Source organism: Diadema antillarum, unplaced genomic scaffold (assembly GCF_040938485.1).
Source record: "Diadema antillarum isolate AM-2024a unplaced genomic scaffold, OU_Dant_1.0 scf00000061, whole genome shotgun sequence".
Classification (NCBI taxonomy): Eukaryota; Metazoa; Echinodermata; class Echinoidea; order Diadematoida; family Diadematidae; genus Diadema; species Diadema antillarum.
The window spans coordinates 2,877,396-2,895,347 of NW_027270950.1; the positions used below are offsets into that span (position 1 = coordinate 2,877,396).

The 17,952-nt window shown below is 37.8% G+C and overlaps 1 protein-coding gene across 1 annotated transcript; it reads right to left on the minus strand.

Annotated features, from left to right (window-relative positions):
- Positions 1-4,534: 4,534 nt before the first annotated feature.
- On the minus strand, positions 4,535-16,460 carry LOC139716108 (aqualysin-1-like). Its single transcript, XM_071627664.1, has 9 exons — positions 16,347-16,460; positions 15,030-15,152; positions 13,584-13,716; positions 12,683-12,792; positions 10,870-11,008; positions 9,635-9,819; positions 8,122-8,308; positions 6,224-6,340; positions 4,535-4,688 (listed from the first exon to the last, which is right to left on the minus strand). The coding sequence occupies exons 1-8, from the start codon at positions 16,452-16,454 to the stop codon at positions 6,225-6,227; spliced, it is 1,101 nt and encodes a 366-aa protein (XP_071483765.1). The 5' UTR covers positions 16,455-16,460; the 3' UTR covers positions 4,535-4,688; position 6,224.
- Positions 16,461-17,952: the final 1,492 nt, after the last annotated feature.

Below are 17,952 nucleotides of genomic sequence, written 5' to 3' on the forward strand. Positions count from 1 at the left end.
AACTGCTGGCAGTTACTGGCAGCAGCATCAGGAGAATGGCATAACGATCGAATGTGAGCGAGCGAAGCGAGTGAGCTTCAAAATTGTGACATTTTACAGTCCCCTAAACAGTAGTTCGTGGCTGTATTTTTTCGCTTTGGAAATTAAGGGGGCGCACGATCGAAAACTGCTGACAATTACTGGCAGCAACATCAGGAGAATGGCATAATGATTAAATGCGAGCGAGCGAAGCGAGCGAGCTTCAAAATTGTGACATTTTACAGTCCTCAAACTGCCGTTTGTAGTTAAATTTTTTTCGCTTTGGAAATTAAGGGGGGCGCACCGGGAGAAAACTACTGGCAATTACTGGTTGCAACATTAGGAGAGTGGTGTAATGATTAAATGCGAGCGAGCTTCAAAATTTTGACATTTTACAGTCCCAAAACTGCCGTTTGTAGCTATATTTTTCGCTTTGGAAATTAAGGGGGGCACACCGGCGCAACTGTTGTCAGTCACTGGCAGCAACATCAGGAGAATGGCATAGCGATTAAATGCGAGCGAGCGGAGCGAGTGAGCTTTAAAATTTTGACGTTTTACAGTCCAAAAACTGCCGTTTGTAGCCATATTTTTCGTTTTTGTTTGTCCCACTTTTTATGGGGGAACCATTCCCCCCCCCCCCCATCGACGCCTCTGCATATGAGGGTGCTTTTTGTTAAGTGAAAGATCTGCTGCACCCTCTTTGATAAATTAGGGAAATATACGTCAATCTCAAAAGTGTATACAAAGTCTATCGAAAGGGATCCTGTATAGCGGAGCTTTTGCATGTTTATGATTGCAATACAACGATCTGGTGCATATAGTTCTGGCGGTATTTGGACAATTTTCCATTAAGAAAGTTTGAGATTTTTCCTCATCTCGGGAATTGCTTGGGGGATAAATGATTTGTCTGCCTAAATACTTCTTCTAAATGCCCCTTTGACCCCCCCCCCCCCCTCCCCCGAGATAGATTCGACGCCCCTGATCTCCCCTGCATGGGTATGCCCATAGATGTATCCTGACTGAGTCATCAGTCACTGTCGTTTCTCAGGAATGATTCAGGAAATGGAGGGGGTTCAATTATGGCGATAAAGTTTTTGTTATTGTTTGTTAGTTTATTTGTTTTCGTACATATTTTGCAGATGGTCCCCCGTCACTCGCGTCATAGCATGTTTACATGAAGACCTATACTATTTGACGTTGTCAACGTCTGAGCCATACCTTACAGTGTATGCCGATGTTACTTTCTTCGCGAGCGAGCGAAGCGAGCGAGCGCTTGAGAAAATTATGTATATATACATTTACCTACAAGAGAGAATACTGTTCAGCTCTGTTACCTGTCTGAAGGCCGGCGTACAAACGTCATGCAATATGCCAAAATTGATACAATCACATTTCTGCTTCCTTTTTTTTTCTTCAAAATTCAGGGGGGGGGGGATGATTGTACAGGCCATCCCCCCTCCTCCATTTCAGGGGGGGGGGGGATATATCCCCCCATCCCCCCCCCCCCCCGGGGATTTACGCCCATGCCCCCTCCCACACGAGAGAGACTTTTCATTTTTCGAATTGAAATTCAGCAACCTGGTGCACACTTTGAGTGAAACATTCGGACAGATTTCTATCAAAAAAAAAAAAAAAATCTTCTCATCTCGAGAATTATTAATAAGGGGGGGGGGGGACTATAATATGCTTGGCCCACCATCTTTTTCTTTTTAAACTAAGGCTCGCACTTGGGCTCGGATTTTCAAGTAGTATTGGTTGAAATAAAGTGTTGTAAATAGACCCTAAACATCCTTGCAGCACAGTTACTCGTACACGCAATGTGTGCGTGCTCCACACCATAATAGTAAACATTGTAAGATAGATAGATATGTACAAAATCAGTGCTGCCAGAGCCCGGGGTGCGATTTTTCCCCTCGAATATCTTGTCCCTGCCATGGTGAATAAAAAAAACAAAAAAAAAGAATAATCAAAAAATTATTATTTAGCGTCCGGCGTTGAGCAGACTGGAGTTTTTTTTTTCTTCTTCTTCTTTTTTTCTTCTTTTTTTAGGTCTAAAGGGGGTGCGTTCGTACCCAACGCACCCCCCTCCATGGTGACGCCCATGCACTGTACTTCTTTTATCAGAATTTCCACAATTCAGCACAAGAACTGATCACCAGTCGCTCGTGAATCGTTCGTAACTTTACCAATAGCTTTTTGAAACATGTCCCTGATCTTTTCGTTCCTCACTTAAAATTTGTTAATAAAACTCTCCCATAGCAAAAAGACGATTTACGCATCGTTATATTATCTCCAGTAGTACTTCCCCATTCCGCTAAATATAGGGCCTGATATGTGTATTATGTATAGATAGGTTTCCTGGGCTGCCACCTGTTCAAGCATTTGATTATAGTGGCAGTCCTTCTTCCGCATAATTTCTCAGGTAATGATTTGGAAATGTGGTAATACCATACATATTTTGTTAATGGAAATAATTTATACATTTATTTTCCTTCTTCGAATCATGTGCATTGAAATATGTATACTGATATTTTATGTGATATTACTGAAAAGAATCTTGCTTTATATGTGAAATTGGGTTGGAAGAAAAATAAACAAAGAAAGAAACAAATATTTGGTCTCGAAGGATGGTCATCAAGCTACGAGTGTACGTCACGAGCTCGACACCCACGAGTCATACAGCCCAAGAGTTACACAGCTCACGAGTCACGCAGCCCACGAGCTGGACACTAAGAGGCCAGTGAGCTCGACATCAAGTAAAATAGAGTCATCCCACGAGACCGACACCAACGAGCCATACAGCTCACGAGTTCGACATTTAAAAATGGTCCATGAGTTAAACAGCCCACGAGCCTTACAGTTCATGAGTTCGACACCAGGCAAATAAGGCCCAAGGGTTAGACACTAGGTAAAAACAGCCCACAACAAGGGAATTAATGCGTCGGTCTCGTAGGCCTTGTTTGCTTAGTCTGGAACTCATGAGATGTATAACTAGTGGACTGTACGATTCGTGGACTGTACGATTCGTGGGCTGTATGACTCGAGGGCTGTATGATTTGTGAGTGTCCGTCTCGTCACGAGTACCCGTAAAATAGACCCACGAGTTATACGGTCCACGTGCACGTCATTATAGGCAAATAAGGCCCATGAGCTAGACATTACGTAAACTTTTGGCCTTTTTTTCATTGTTGAGCTCGTGGGATGACCACCCTCCCCCCCCCCCCCTCCACACACACACATTACATAGCTCAGCACTCATGCTCATGTCAACATTTTCACCTCATTTTCTTTCAACTATTGCAACTTGACACTTATTACAATGATTTGTACAAATTTTCACGAGATAAACACACACGAATCTGCAAGTCATTTCTATAGTTTATTCACCCAATCATTACAACAGAACATTCCATGATGCCTCTACAACTACAGAATAGACGCAATAGGCCTACTACGAATTAAGATTTTTGTGACATTGTTAATTATCAGACATAGATTTTGGATCATTCCCCAACTGCACTATATCTCATTAATGGTGTCTTTCTTGTTTTCCTTCTATGCGGTTTTATTATATATATATATAATATATATGAAATACCAAAACATTGGCTTTGGAAAAGTTTTCGTGTAGTGCATTATAGCCACTCTTAGGAGCGTCTCACTGTTGGATATACGTAGGAAGAAACTGTTTTATCTGGTGTGGTGTTGCTGGGGAATACCTAAAGAAACGTATCAGGGCAATTAACCTCCGTCTAAATACTGGTAAGTGATAGGGTAAGAGGAAAGATTAGGGTAAGGGTTAGGTTTAGGGTTAGAGTTCAGGTTAGGGTTGGGATTAGGTACAGGATTAGGATAAGGGATAGGGTCAGGGGAAGGGTCTGTGGCAATTGTCCAGGGGGTATGATTGCCCTATAGACCCCGCAGGAAAAGAAAAAGCCAATTGCGCACTTAGATTATCACTCCTTCGTGTCTTTCCCCCCCCCCCCCCCCCAAATCGCTTCCCTTTGTTTATTCCATTAAGTCAGCACAAAACCAGTTTTACTGGTGAGTTGTCCATTACTCTGTTTTTATTTTCTTTCTTTTTAGGCTGCCTTCAACTATCTTCTTGAGATGGTAGACTCCTGCATTTCTTTCATTCAAACAGGAAATAATTGCATCATAGATTTTTTTTTTTATTTCAAGGTATTTGTTCAAATCATATTTAGCAATTATAATTTTCCCCAAAGTGACATATTCTTTTTGGGACTCAAAACATAACATTCTTTGAGAAATCAAAGCTAAAAGTATACGTAACGATGAATACATTTTCTTTGTCTCGTAGTGAATTAATGATACATATTTCATTTGTGTACTTATAATGGAAAGAAATGTTTAAGAGCTGACCAAATCAGCTCCTAACAATTGTCATAATCATGTACTGCAAATCTATTGCTTATATTTTCGTTCATATACGTGCATTCTTCATTTTTGTATGATTTTTGTGAGAAATGCAGTTATGAAATCAAACTACCCCCCCCCCCCGAAAAAAACAATATAATACAAATAGAAATAAACAACAGCAAAAGGTTATTACATGATCATGCAATTCGGGACCAAAATCAAAATGACTCTGATAAGTTTAAAGGATTGCGAACGTTGATCTTGCAAGCCGTGGTGCTTCGTTTCTCCATCTGTAATATGGCAGGAAAAAAAAACAATGAAAGACGTTTTTGTAGAGCCTGGTATATAGAGAGCTTATATTTTGAAGACTCGTGACTTTGAAATATTCTTAGTTACATTTTCGAAGGTACTTGCGATGTTTTCCCCACAGAGTTTTTATTTTTCATAGTGCGGAATAAAGGAAAGATAACTGAAAGTTAATCAAAATATGTGTCACAGCTGGTTACAATATAATTCCGAAGGCTCGTTAATTCGAAATTAAAGTCAATTCGTTATTCCGGAGATTCGTTAATTCGAAAAATGATATAAGGTTTGTTATTCCGAATGTTCGCTATTTCGAAAAAGAAAAAAAAAACCTTTCGTCATTCCGGAGGTTTGTTAGTACCTACCGTATTGTCTTTATATTTTCGTATTAACGAACCTTATTTCATTTTCGGATCAATGACACTTCGGAACAACATTCTTTCTTTCATTTCGGATTAACAAACCTTACTTCAGCTACAGAATTACGAATCTGCGGAATGACGTCATAAATGATCGGAATAATGAACGTCTATAGGTATATATGGAATTTCTGTTTCGGAATAACGAATCTTCGGAATAACTAACGTCACCCTCATAGTTTACATCTCTTTTTATCTTCTACTCTCTTCTTGCTTCTTTTCCATAATACCCCCCCCCCCCCATCTGCGTCCTTCCACTCTCTTAAAAAAATTGAGTGAAAATATTCACTCTAAAAAGAGTGAATACAAAAAAGAGCGAATTTAGAGTGAAATTGGAGTGAATTTTGAGTGAAAATGTTCATTTTCACTCGTTTTAGAGTGACGTCAGGGATCACTCCAAAATCTTCGAGTGATCCCTGAGGTCACTCCAAAATGAGTGAAAATGAACATTTTCACTCAAAATTCACTCCAATTTCACTCTAAATTCACTCTTTTTTTGTATTCACTCTTTTTAGAGTGAATATTTTCGCTCGATTTTTTTTTAGAGAGGCATGTCCTCTTCCTTTACTTTGCCTCTCACTTTTTTTCTCTCTCTATCTCTCTCTCTCTCTCTCTTTACCCTTTTTTTCCGCATCACATAGGAATATACACATCTGAGTTAATTGAAGCAGATATTTCTTCTTTTAGGTAGTATACAATCAATGAACAATTGAATGATTAAACCAGAAGCTTATAGGCTCGTGGAAAATCCTCCTTGTCTTGTCCCACCTGTACAATTTCATGTGTGGGTATAATCCCTACACTAAGATATCATTATTTTCCATAAAAGTATACATAATCATATCACTCAAATTTTATCGCTTGGTGGATTTTGAGAGAATCAGCATTGCCCTATTGTACTTGTATGTTGGAACTAATTCGACAAATGTCCCTTTCGAGGCATTCCTAAACACAATTACCATTTATATTTATTTTCTTTGAACTGATATTCAGTGCATAATATGTGGGGAATATTTTGATTTTATCATTTGCTAAGGTTAAACTGGCCACGGACTCGGATAGTGCAGGGAGCAAAGATTTATACAAATTCGTTTTCTAGTCACCTTAGACGTAGAGCAGTTTGTTTGGAGAACCGCTCTTGATGTCTGAAAGCTTGTTAGAGGATGCTTGGTTCAAGATAGTGTTCCAAGCGTTCCATCCGCTGTAAAGTGCAAGCGCACCTGGAGATTTAAGAGACCCATGCATTAAACATATTCACCATTAGTCTACAGCTTTAGTGGTAAGCGAATGAAACGTGATAAATGCACTCAGATATATTGTACTCACAGCTTATCTTTTTTTTAAAGCAGTAGACCCTACATTTGTATTTTGTCATGACCATGCACTGAGTACGTTCATTTTGTGTCACACTTTCTTTTTCAACTAAATTCAAGAAGCGTATAAACAAACAAATAAAAGAACCGTTGACTTACAAGTACTATACCTCTGGATAGCCGTTAGCTCATGTGCATCTGATCACATTATTATTTTTTTTTTATTCCAAGCAAGGCATTTGACGTCATTGCATGTTTGTTGATCGTCTCATTATCATATGCCGCCCACTTTTTATGATTTGCATTCGCCATCAGAGTTGTGAAATAATTCTATCACGAAATTATTAATAATCCATTGTTTTATATACTTTTTATGCCTCCGCCACAAAGTGGTGCCGGAGGCATTATGTTTTCGGGTTGTCCGTCCGTCCGTCCGTCCGTCCGTCCTTCCGTCCGTCCGTCCGTCCGTCCGTCCGTCCGTCCTTCCGTCCGTCCGTAATGAATTTTGTGGACAGGGTAACTACCAAAACCTTTTGAGGTATCCTAATGAAACTTGGCATGTATGTGTATTAGGGGGTGAAGTTGTGCCTATCAACTTTTGGGTGCACATGCTCAAGGTCAAAGGTCAAAAGGTCAAGGTCAAATGCTTGAAATTTTACTATTTCCCCCATATCTATGCAATGCCTGAAGATATTTTCTTGAAACTTAGTGCATACATGTACTACCCAATTAAGATTCTCTGGTGAAAGTTTGGGGTCATGAGGTCAAAAGGTCAAAGGTCAAAAGGTCAAGTAAAATGTTAAAATTTCACTTTTTTCTCTGTATCTTGGAAATTGTTCAAGGTATCTTCATGGAACATAGTGTATATGCATCTACTGACTGGCAGTGGTTATCTAGGGAATTTAGGGTTCATGGGGTCAAAGGTCAGGGGTCAAAGGTCAAGGGCAATACTTCAAAATCTTACTATTTTCCTTATATTTATGCAATGCCAGCAGGATATATTTTTTTTTAACTTGATGTATGCATGTCTAACCCAATAGAGATTCTCTGGGATTTTTTTTTTGCCAAGAAGGTCAAAGGTCAAAAGGTCAAAGATCAAGTGAAAGTGCTGAACTTACTTTTTTCTCCATATCTCGGAAGTGGCTCAAGTTATCTTGAAACTTAGTACATGCTGAATTTATGTATGTTCTGCCTGACAGTGCTTCTCTTATAAATCAAAGGCCAGATGAAAATGATAACAATTTACTCTTTAATACAGAAATTGCGCTTTTTCTCCATACCTTGAAAATTACTCAGTGCATAAACTTATGAAATGGTCAAAGTCAAGTTAAAGTTCTTAAATCCCCAAATACATGCTCTCCTATTCATCCAATTAAACATAGGTCAAGGAAGGTAAACATTCAATACATTTGTGACAAACATGTCATTTTAATATTTTGCCAATTTTGTGAAAATGTAATCACACATTGTCCACATGTACTATAGACCTATTAGGAGAATCATGCATTATGGCGGAGGCATACCAGTCGCCATAGCGACATTTCTAGTTTTCATTTTAAAATGGTACGAAAGTAAACTTGAATTGAACTGCATTAATCAATACGTGCTGCAATACAATCTTAAAAGCTGAAAATATCTTACCATATACAGAATGAGTCAATAAAATGAATACCATATCCCTAACGTACCTGCAACATGGGGGGTCGCCATGGACGTTCCGGAGATGGTGTTGGTGGCATAGTTGCCTGTGTACCAAGTGGAGGTGATATCCTCACCAGGTGCGAAGATGTCAAGGCAGGAGCCGTAGTTTGAGCCTTGCCAGTTATTCCAGGACCAGCGGCTGTCGTCGTCACTGGTGGCTCCCACGGTGATGGCCTTTAGGTACAGGGTAGAGGGGATTAAGCGATCAATCAGTGTATATAGCAATTGATATATCAATCAATCAGCTAATCAATATTTAGATTCGTATTAATGTACGTATAATAGTGTGAAGCTGGTATTTTAACCAAACGCTTTTGTCACCTTGGGAATATTAATATGATTGCGACTAATTGAAGACAATGGATGTCTCAGGACGCAAGCTTGGTAGTAGGAGCTTTCGACCTTCTCTGCTTTATTGTCTGTTTGTTTATATATTATATATATATATATATATATATATATATATATATATGAAGAGTTTGTTCGCAAAAACCGATAAGTCCATATTTGCCAAATGGAAATATTTGCGATTAAAGGTCAGGGAAAATAAAGAGAATAATAAGAAAATCTTTGCTTCTTTTGACTATAACTTCAAAATGTACCTTTATATGTAGTGACCAATATACCATTTAAAAGGTATTATTTTGTACTTTGTGACAGAGACCGTACTTCAAAATCTTAAAAAATGGACTTATCGGTTTTTGCGAACAAACTCTTCATATATATATATATATATATATATATATATATAAACGAAGAGTTTGTTCGCAAAACCCCATAAGACCATTTTTGAAGATTTTGAGTTGCGGTCTCTGTCATAAAGTACAAAATGATACCTTTTAAATGATATATTGGTCACTACATAATAAAGGTACATTTTTGAAGTTATGGTCAAAAGAAGCAAAAGCTAATGTTCTTATTATTCTCTTAATTTTTCTTGACCTTTAATCGCAAATATCTCCATTTGGCAAAATATGGACTTATCGGTTTTTGCGAATAAACTCTTCATATATAGGCCTATATATATATATATATATATATATATATATATACATATGCGTAAAAATATCAGGTTAAGATATTTCAATGTCTGTTTACTTGTTTATTGTATAGCCACAACTAAGACTAGCAGGCCGAAACTTGGCAAGTGTTGCGCGAAGCAACTTCATTTGATGTACCGGTCTATTATTTGCCCACTTTTATACACATTATGTGTGTTGTATGCATAATTCACTCCAATTTTTGCTTGGAAAGAGTTTCCGGGAGCGCATGTAAGGTGAAAAGCTTTCCTAAGTAAGTTTTCTCAAAATAATGTCAATCTAGACTTTGAAATAATGTGATCCGCGCGTTATATATACAAGGTATAGGCGACGAACGTTAACGTACAGAAATGATGAGCATTGTTTAGTATTGTTTTTCGTGGTTGCATGCAAACTGTATCTCTAGATAGTAAAATACATCAAGGAAGGAGGGGGAAGCAAATTTTGGTGAATATATTACGGCAGAAACTCGAGCAGGGGAAGTGCTCGAAGCATCCTTGTTGGAATTGCCAGCGGCGACAACGGCGTATATGTTTTTGTTGATCAGGCCTTGAACTGCGTTGTCCACGGAGGTCGAAGCGCTTCCACCGAGAGACATGGATGCAACGTCGTAAGCCCTAGCATTTTTCGCAACGTAGTCAATCCCTACGGGAAACAGTTAAGATTTATACAATACAAAGTGATTGTGTGTATCGCCAACGTTCAACAACTAGTATTCACACACCAAATATAACCCTAATGGTGGGTGATTTAATCCGTCAAAACACAAATAAAGACAGCGTTTCGAATATCTATTTCCTAGCAATTTGAATAACTGGGTAAGAAAAAGTCAAATAAGAAAGAGCAATAAAGAAACACGCACACACGCATGTTTCATGTCAACAGTATAGGTTAATGCACAATGAGGCCCTGTTCCTCGCGGCTGAAAGACAAAGCTGAAACTTCATCAATATTCACTGCGTAGGCCTACTGATCAACTTAAAGAGGATCTTCCATGGAAGCGATTTTGATAATTTCGCAGGATGCTCTTCATAAATCGACAGCTTAACGTTTACATTTGTGGGATTAGTTCTGGTCTTTGAGAAGAGAAGCAAACAAACAAACAAAAAACAAATTACACTGAACAAGGTATAGCAGTTTTATCATTAAGAATGCATGAGTGGGAGCTCACGACAAATGTGGTCATGCAATTTATTAGAAAATAATATATACGGCCTAAAAGGAATTCCACAAAAATTCATTTTTCATGAAAATTACACATTCCATCAACTTGATACTGACATAAAATTATGTTAATAGGGGTAGCAATTATTCCCCCTGCTTTCAGAAAGCGCTTATTCGAGTGCTCTTTCATTATACTAGAAAACTGAATTTTTGTGGACTTTTCTTTATATCTTCTTTATATTTTTGTCCACACATACGTCATAACCTCTAGAAGTCTCCTCATTCAACGGTTCCAACACCAAAACTTTAAAAATTCATAACTTTGCATCCATTGTCCGATTTTCCTCAAACTTTCACTGACGTGTTCTACTAATGTTGCTGCTTTCACCCAATCCACATTGCTCTATATATGATTTGGGTTCCCGTTTATATCATTCCTTCCATGTTCTAGACGAATCTGTGAGAGTCAGAGTATTGAAAATTCACGGGAGGCAAATTCAGTCAGTATACAATGTTACGAATTTCATTTACCAGATATGATGGCGGACCAGGATCCAGTTCCATCACATCCAAGCACCTTAATTCCAATGATGGTTACTCCCGGAGCAACTCCGTATGTATTAGAGCCTACCGTTCCGGCGCAATGAGTTCCGTGACCATTGCAATCGCTCTGGTGAATCAACAGCACGAATAGGGAGAATTCAAAGTTTCTGAAAAAATGGTGTCAAGCCTAATAAAGCATTTCAGCAAATCAATGAGACAGTAAACCCCTTTGATCACAGTTGGGGATGCTTTCCACCATAATGATTATGATCACAGTCAAGAAATGTTTATTGAAGAGAAAGCCAAACCCTCTAATTGGTTGTGTTGGTAAAGAGACTGACGCATCCATTTTGTGGCTGTTTCCAATCGTGATCAAAATTGAGATATCATTGATTATCCTCCTTTGACCCCGCATAATCATCTTCATGAATAATAAAACAATCATCTCTTTCAATCCACTTCTCTTCAATTCAATTCAGTTCAATGGTGTAGTTTATTTCCATCCTGTTCACAAAAGGTGATAGAAATGCAAAGTATACACAGTATACACTTATGTAAGAACTACAAGTAATAGTGTTTTTAATATTATGTTTTCAAACTATATGGCGCATGTTGTAAGGCGATGAAATCATAAACTCGCCCATTTGCATAGTGGACTCTCGTTATAACGAAGTCCTCGGGACCGGCAGTTTTCTTTCGTTATATCGAAATTTTGTTATGATCGAACAGATAAACAATAAAAATACATAGAGCGGATAATATTTCGGCCTAAATTTTTACTTCGTTGTAACCGGGATTTCGTTAAAACCGTGTTCGTTATAACGGGAGAGCACTGTATTCAAGTCGACTACTAAGTACAGTTTTGTGAAGATTAGTTAACCTTCACATTTTTAAGACTTTCGTATTTTCCCCCCATTTTGATCACATTTTAACAGCTCACCCTATAACATTTATTTACTCTTTTTGCAAACTGGTCCGGAATTCTTACATGTTAAGTGGAAAGTTTACTGTATTGAAATGCATTTAAAGGAAACCAAGACGCGAAGAGAAATGTAGATTGAGTGAAAGTAGCAACATTAGTAAAACATATCAGTGAAAGTTTGAGGAAATCGGTCAATCCATGCAAAAGTTATGAACCTTTAAAGTTTTGGTGTTGGAACCACTGGATGAGAAGACTACAAGTGGAAATGACGTCATGTTTGGATAACAATAATTCTTATTACAAAGAAAGAAGAGAATATCACAAAAATTCATTTTTCATGAAAATTACACATCCCATCGACTTGATACTGACTAACTGACATAATCTGTTAGGCGTAGCATTTTCCCCCCTGCTTTCTGAAAGCGGTTAGTCAAGTGCTCTTTCATTATGCTAGAAAAGTGAGTTTTTGTTGAATTTTATTCATATTTTCTTTATATCGTTGTCCACTTTCATGACGCCACAACCTCTAGTAGTTTCCTCATCCAGCAGGTTCCAACACCAAACCTTTAAAAATTCATAATTTTACTAATGTTGCTGCTTTCACTCAATCTACATTTCTCTTTGGGTTTTGGTTTCCTTTAAATATGAAGACGAGAAGAACACACACACACACACACGCACACACACACACACACACACACACACACCAACAAACAAACAAAAGCTGACATACACTGCTTTTTCAATGCAATGTGTAACTCTATCACTTATCATTGCCTTGGATCAGCAGACTCTGGTTTGGATGGTTTAGATGATTAAATTGGTATCAATAATTGTTTGGATGATATTTAAAGAGCAAAGAGAGGACTCTATACTCACATTGCTTTCTCCGCTGATGAAGTTCTTTGCTTGTGTAGCGCGAGAGCCAAAATCGTTATGAGAAGCGTGTACGCCGGTGTCTATGACATACACCCTAACACCATTTCCATCTTGTGTAAAGAGGGTTGCAGCAAGAAGTAGAGAAACAAAATAAAACTGAATAAAAATACGGAGTTTGATCGGCGAATAATTAGCATAAGAATTTCCTTGAGGTAAGAATAGATAGATACAGTATACCACGGGTTAGATGTCCATGCTTAAAAAATTGTGTTCTTTCATTCATCGTCTTCTTGTTTCTAATTTCCTTTTTTCACAATTCTCAAGAAAGATAAATGATGAGGAAAGGATCGATGATAACATCAGAGCAGCAGCATCAAATTATGACATGTATAGTTGCTATAGCCCATTGCTTAACGCGATATATTGTACTTCTTGATTTGCAACTACTGATTAAACATTGTTGTGCCCGATGATTAAGGGTATCTTAGTGGAATTTTAGATATTTTGGGTAATTACTACTATATATATTTGCATATTGATAACCTGACCGTAAACAAACAAGAACAAAATACCAAAACAAATACTAAAAAGGGTTTAGAAAATGGTTTTACCTGTCTTCCCATGCAGTTACATATAGCGCGGGAGAATTGCCAGACAATCCCCTTGACATAGCCTAAGAATCGGGTATTCATCTCTTTTACCTTTCCTGTCGCCGTTAATCACACACACACACACACACACACACACACACATGTATAATATAAACACACAATTCAATAGCAGCAATGGTGCAGCCAGGCTGCAATGTCCAAGAATGCTTGCTAGACGTGTTATATAGTAGGTCCTACGTGCAATGTAATGATTTCTGTCCCGTATAATACGGTAATAATAACATACTTACTGTCGGAGATGTGTTTGCTGTATTTGTTGTCGAGGGGCAGGTTTCTCTGATCAATGCGGTCAAGTCCCCAGGTGACCATAGCGCGGGCGACGCCGTCTTCCTCCACGTACTCTACGGCCGGGAGTCCTCGTACCTGTCCGTCGAGATTTGGACATCACAGTAAGTTTTAATATAGCCGATTAAAAAACAAATGAAATGGAGAACAGTCGCATTGAGAAAGCATTGTACTTATTCCTATTGATTTATACCACTTTCAAACAAGAACCGAAGGGAAGTCGCAAGATATAGCATTCAAGGAGGCTTGTGATTAACATTTCTCCGAAGAAATATCCAGTACAATGGCTCCAGAATATCCTCTGCCCTCTCGTAAATCATCGTTGATTGAAAATCACACTATTATCATTGACTTCATAGATCACCACTAACCCCCACCATACATTTGATTATCACACGCAAACACACACACATACACACATACACACATACACACAATAAACAATACAAATTACATGGAGTGGATAAAACTGCGGCCTGAATTTTTACTTCGTTGTAACCGGAAGTTTGTTATAACCGTGCTCGTTATAACGGGAGTCACTGTACAGCATTTGATTCTCACCAGGTCTCCTGGTATGACACGTTTTCTCTTTCTTTAACTTATGTCCATTATTTCTAGTGGTAATGTTTCGTGTTTTACTCGCTGCAATGATTCTTTCATATCAAAGCAATCCCAAAATAAATGTAACGGTGTTGCCACCCTTTGCGTACAAACAGAAAAAAAAAAGAGATCTGGAGACAGAGCTAAACTTTCAAGATGCCGCTCGACATTATATTACACAGATTCATAAAGAAATTTGGCCCTTGTAATTTAACTCTTTATAAGCTTCCTAATAAGGTTGCCCTTCGTAGCCTACTAAGCATTTTATTGAGAACTATTGCAGCTAAGGTGGTCCATAGTTACTATCTCGTACTTGTAAGTCTGCGAATTTCGTAGACTTATCTCAAAATTATTTGTTATAAACTTCATCATCCGTGAGAGATGTCATGTTAATCAACGCCCATAGTTATGATTATCCCTTACCTCTCCAACCATCTCTTCGCAAATGCACCACGCATTGTCAATACTTCTACTTGAAAAAAAGAGAATAAATTTGAGAAGATAGAGAAATAGAAAATAGAGAAGATATTGATATACAAAACAATTTCATTCGCGCATGCATACGCACATAACACACACACACACACACTTTTTTTGGAATGTTCTTTATTTGAATTCCACTTAATATCAGGTTCATTTTCACAATGAAATTTATATGAACAAAAATAACAGATGTATTCTTCTCACTTGTGCTGCTGAACAACATTCTTTTTGTAACATACAATACACACACACACACCCACACACACGCACACACACACACGTGCACATACACTCACACATCTCCTTACCAATTCCACGACTTTTTCCGACAGAGAAGCGGCAAAACCGTGGAGGACATTTCTGTACATGGCGCCAACTCTGCCTCCTGAGATTCGGACCGATGATGCCGTGGCATCCAGATCATAGTCGTCCTTTGATGTATTTAAAAAAAGACAGAGAGGAAGAAAATTAATGTGCTTGTTGATACGAATTGTTTGCGTCTCTGACCTAGCTACAGTTATGATTTCCTTGTTGCATGTCATGACCCTTTGACATGTTTATCACGGCTACAACAATATGACGGGAGAACAAGGTATAATCAATTATCTTTATCAGAGAGAAATTAAGGGGAGAAACGCATTTCTAGTCAAAGGATATGAAAACGCATATTCATAATTATCTATCAAACGTGCCTAAAAGCTTCCACAAATTGCCTTTAAGTATTACTAGAACAAAGATGTCAGAAATGGCAAAGCGGGAAGTACATGATAATTTGCATAAAAGTTATCAATATATTTCACTTTCTTTGGTAGCAGAGAATAGGGTTTCATATTAGCAAAACAAAGCAAACTAAGAAGAATATACAATAATTGTAGAACCTTAGGCAATCAAGCCATAATACTCGTTGTTGTTGTTTTCAAAACAATTGAAATAATATTATCCATCATGGTCTAGTGATAGCCAATAATAGGTCTCGGTTTCTAGCATTACACCATGTTTATTTAGTCTACGATATTTTTTGTATTGAAAGTGTGATATATAGGCCTACCTTGTTTGTAAATACATGAAGACACACGTTGCCCTTCGAATATTGCAAAATCTGATAAAATTTAATTCCGTTTATAGCAATTAGATCATCCCCGAAAAGACGTCCGGTTCTGAGACAGTTTGTGGAGTATAACACACACATATTACATTTTTATCAATTTTGACATTTGATATTCTATCTGCTGAAAAAAAAAATTGTATAGTTAAAATAGTTTAGATTATTTAAATGAGATTTCTAACAAAACTCTTGTTATGTGAGGTGCGTAGTATTTAAAAATCTACGTATTTTGCTCTTGATCATGAAATTGAATTAAAATTGGCGTTTGTTTTTGCATTCAATTTGCAATTTCAATTTTATTTTCGTAACTCCCGATGGAAAACACATAAAATAAGACAAAATATGATAATACATGATATTCAACATTTCAAGAAAAAAAAAACAACGAACATAATACATGGCAGTCGATGTTTCAGTTTCAATCGAAGTAAAAGAATGCTTTATAGAAATACGATGGAACCTACTTAAAAAACAAGCTTCTTGACTGTAGGTCCCAACAAAAGAATAATGTTTCACTAACCTTGATTTTGATGATATACTTTCCCGGAATGGCCTCTTCCTGCCTCAACAGGGGGGCCAGCTCGGCCGAGGCCACGGCCAGAAGGAGAAGGGCAATGAAAGCACGCATCTTGAGTGTTTGGAACTGCAGAGAAGTTTACAGACCGGAGAAAGACCCTTGTTGTTCTGTTACTTGGTTAGAATTACATGATTTGAAATTTTGAAGGAAAACTCGTCATCAGACAGGGCCATTATACTCCACCCATGGAGTTACAAAAGGGCATTCATTCATTCATTCATTTTCAACAAAACATGACGCACGCAAAATAAATCAGGAATTATATCATAAACATATACATTCGACTTTGCAAAGGATAAATGATACAGATAAAGATATGCTTCAGTTGAGAAGAAAAAAGAAGAATTGAGAGGTCCACTAAAAAGCAAGCTTGTATATTGTGAACCACTCAAAAACAAATCTTATGAAAGACTTATTTGCGAATGCTTAGCACAAATAGTTTTAACAGAGTAGATGGAAAGCATGAAAGGAAAGGAAAGAAAGAAAGAGAGTGATTACGCACTGAACCAGGAAAACGGATTCAGACAGCTGGTGGCTGCAAGTAGCTGTGCAAGGATTATGATGGCTATTTCATTACGTAGTAAGAATTCAGTGATTGATTGATTGATGAATGAATGATGAACCCTGCTTAAGGTTGATGAGACTTAGCTAATAAAAAGGAAGTTCGCAGAGAGGATATAACCGAAAGAATTTCAACTTTAGCAACAAGCTTCCTCTGGCGTCCCGAAACTTCTTTCCCATTTGAACTATTCCATATTTTGAGCACAACATTCATGTTTTTTGCTCTGTTAATGGACATCGGCAATCAAAATAAAGTACTTTAGTAGATAAATAGACAAAAATCTGATATCCGAGTCAGAGAGAGGGAGAGAGCTGAGGCCTTCGTTTGGATGACTACATAATCAGGCGCCAAAGTATTATAAAGAAGAGCAGAACTCTTAATGTAATGGAAAAGATGAAGTATAATGATGAAGTGAACTCACCTTGCTGCTGAAGACTTGGATGAAACCCTGGAAGACTTCTGAAGATGTCTTTGCTGGATCCGTTGACTGATGTGAGGAAGGTGGCGGCTATTTATACTTTTCCATCTCTTCGGTATACTGGTTTCTCCGCACGTAGACCATCCTATGCACGATACAGTAACCTTCCGGAGATCAATATTTGTTCATTGATAATGAGCTCTGATATTTCAGTTTAGATGCCTACATTTTTTTTTTTGTCTCAGGACATCTAGGGTTAACTAGAATGCGGACGGAAGGTAGTCCTGATAAAGTTGAAACAGTATTTTAATATTCGAAGCCATCTCGTCTCATCTACATGACCTGCTCATATCATTATTATTATTATCATCATTATTTAGGCCAGACAAACATCTAGGTCCAAAAGGATGGGATAGCGCCACATGCGTACGGCAGTAGAGCTATATCACAATATGAAAGGAACATACAACGTGTATGTGTGTGTGTGAGTGTGTTTGTGAACAGTATCTCTCCCAATGATGCTAAATCAATATTTTAATTATTTTTCTTCTTCTTCTTTTTTCAGAAAT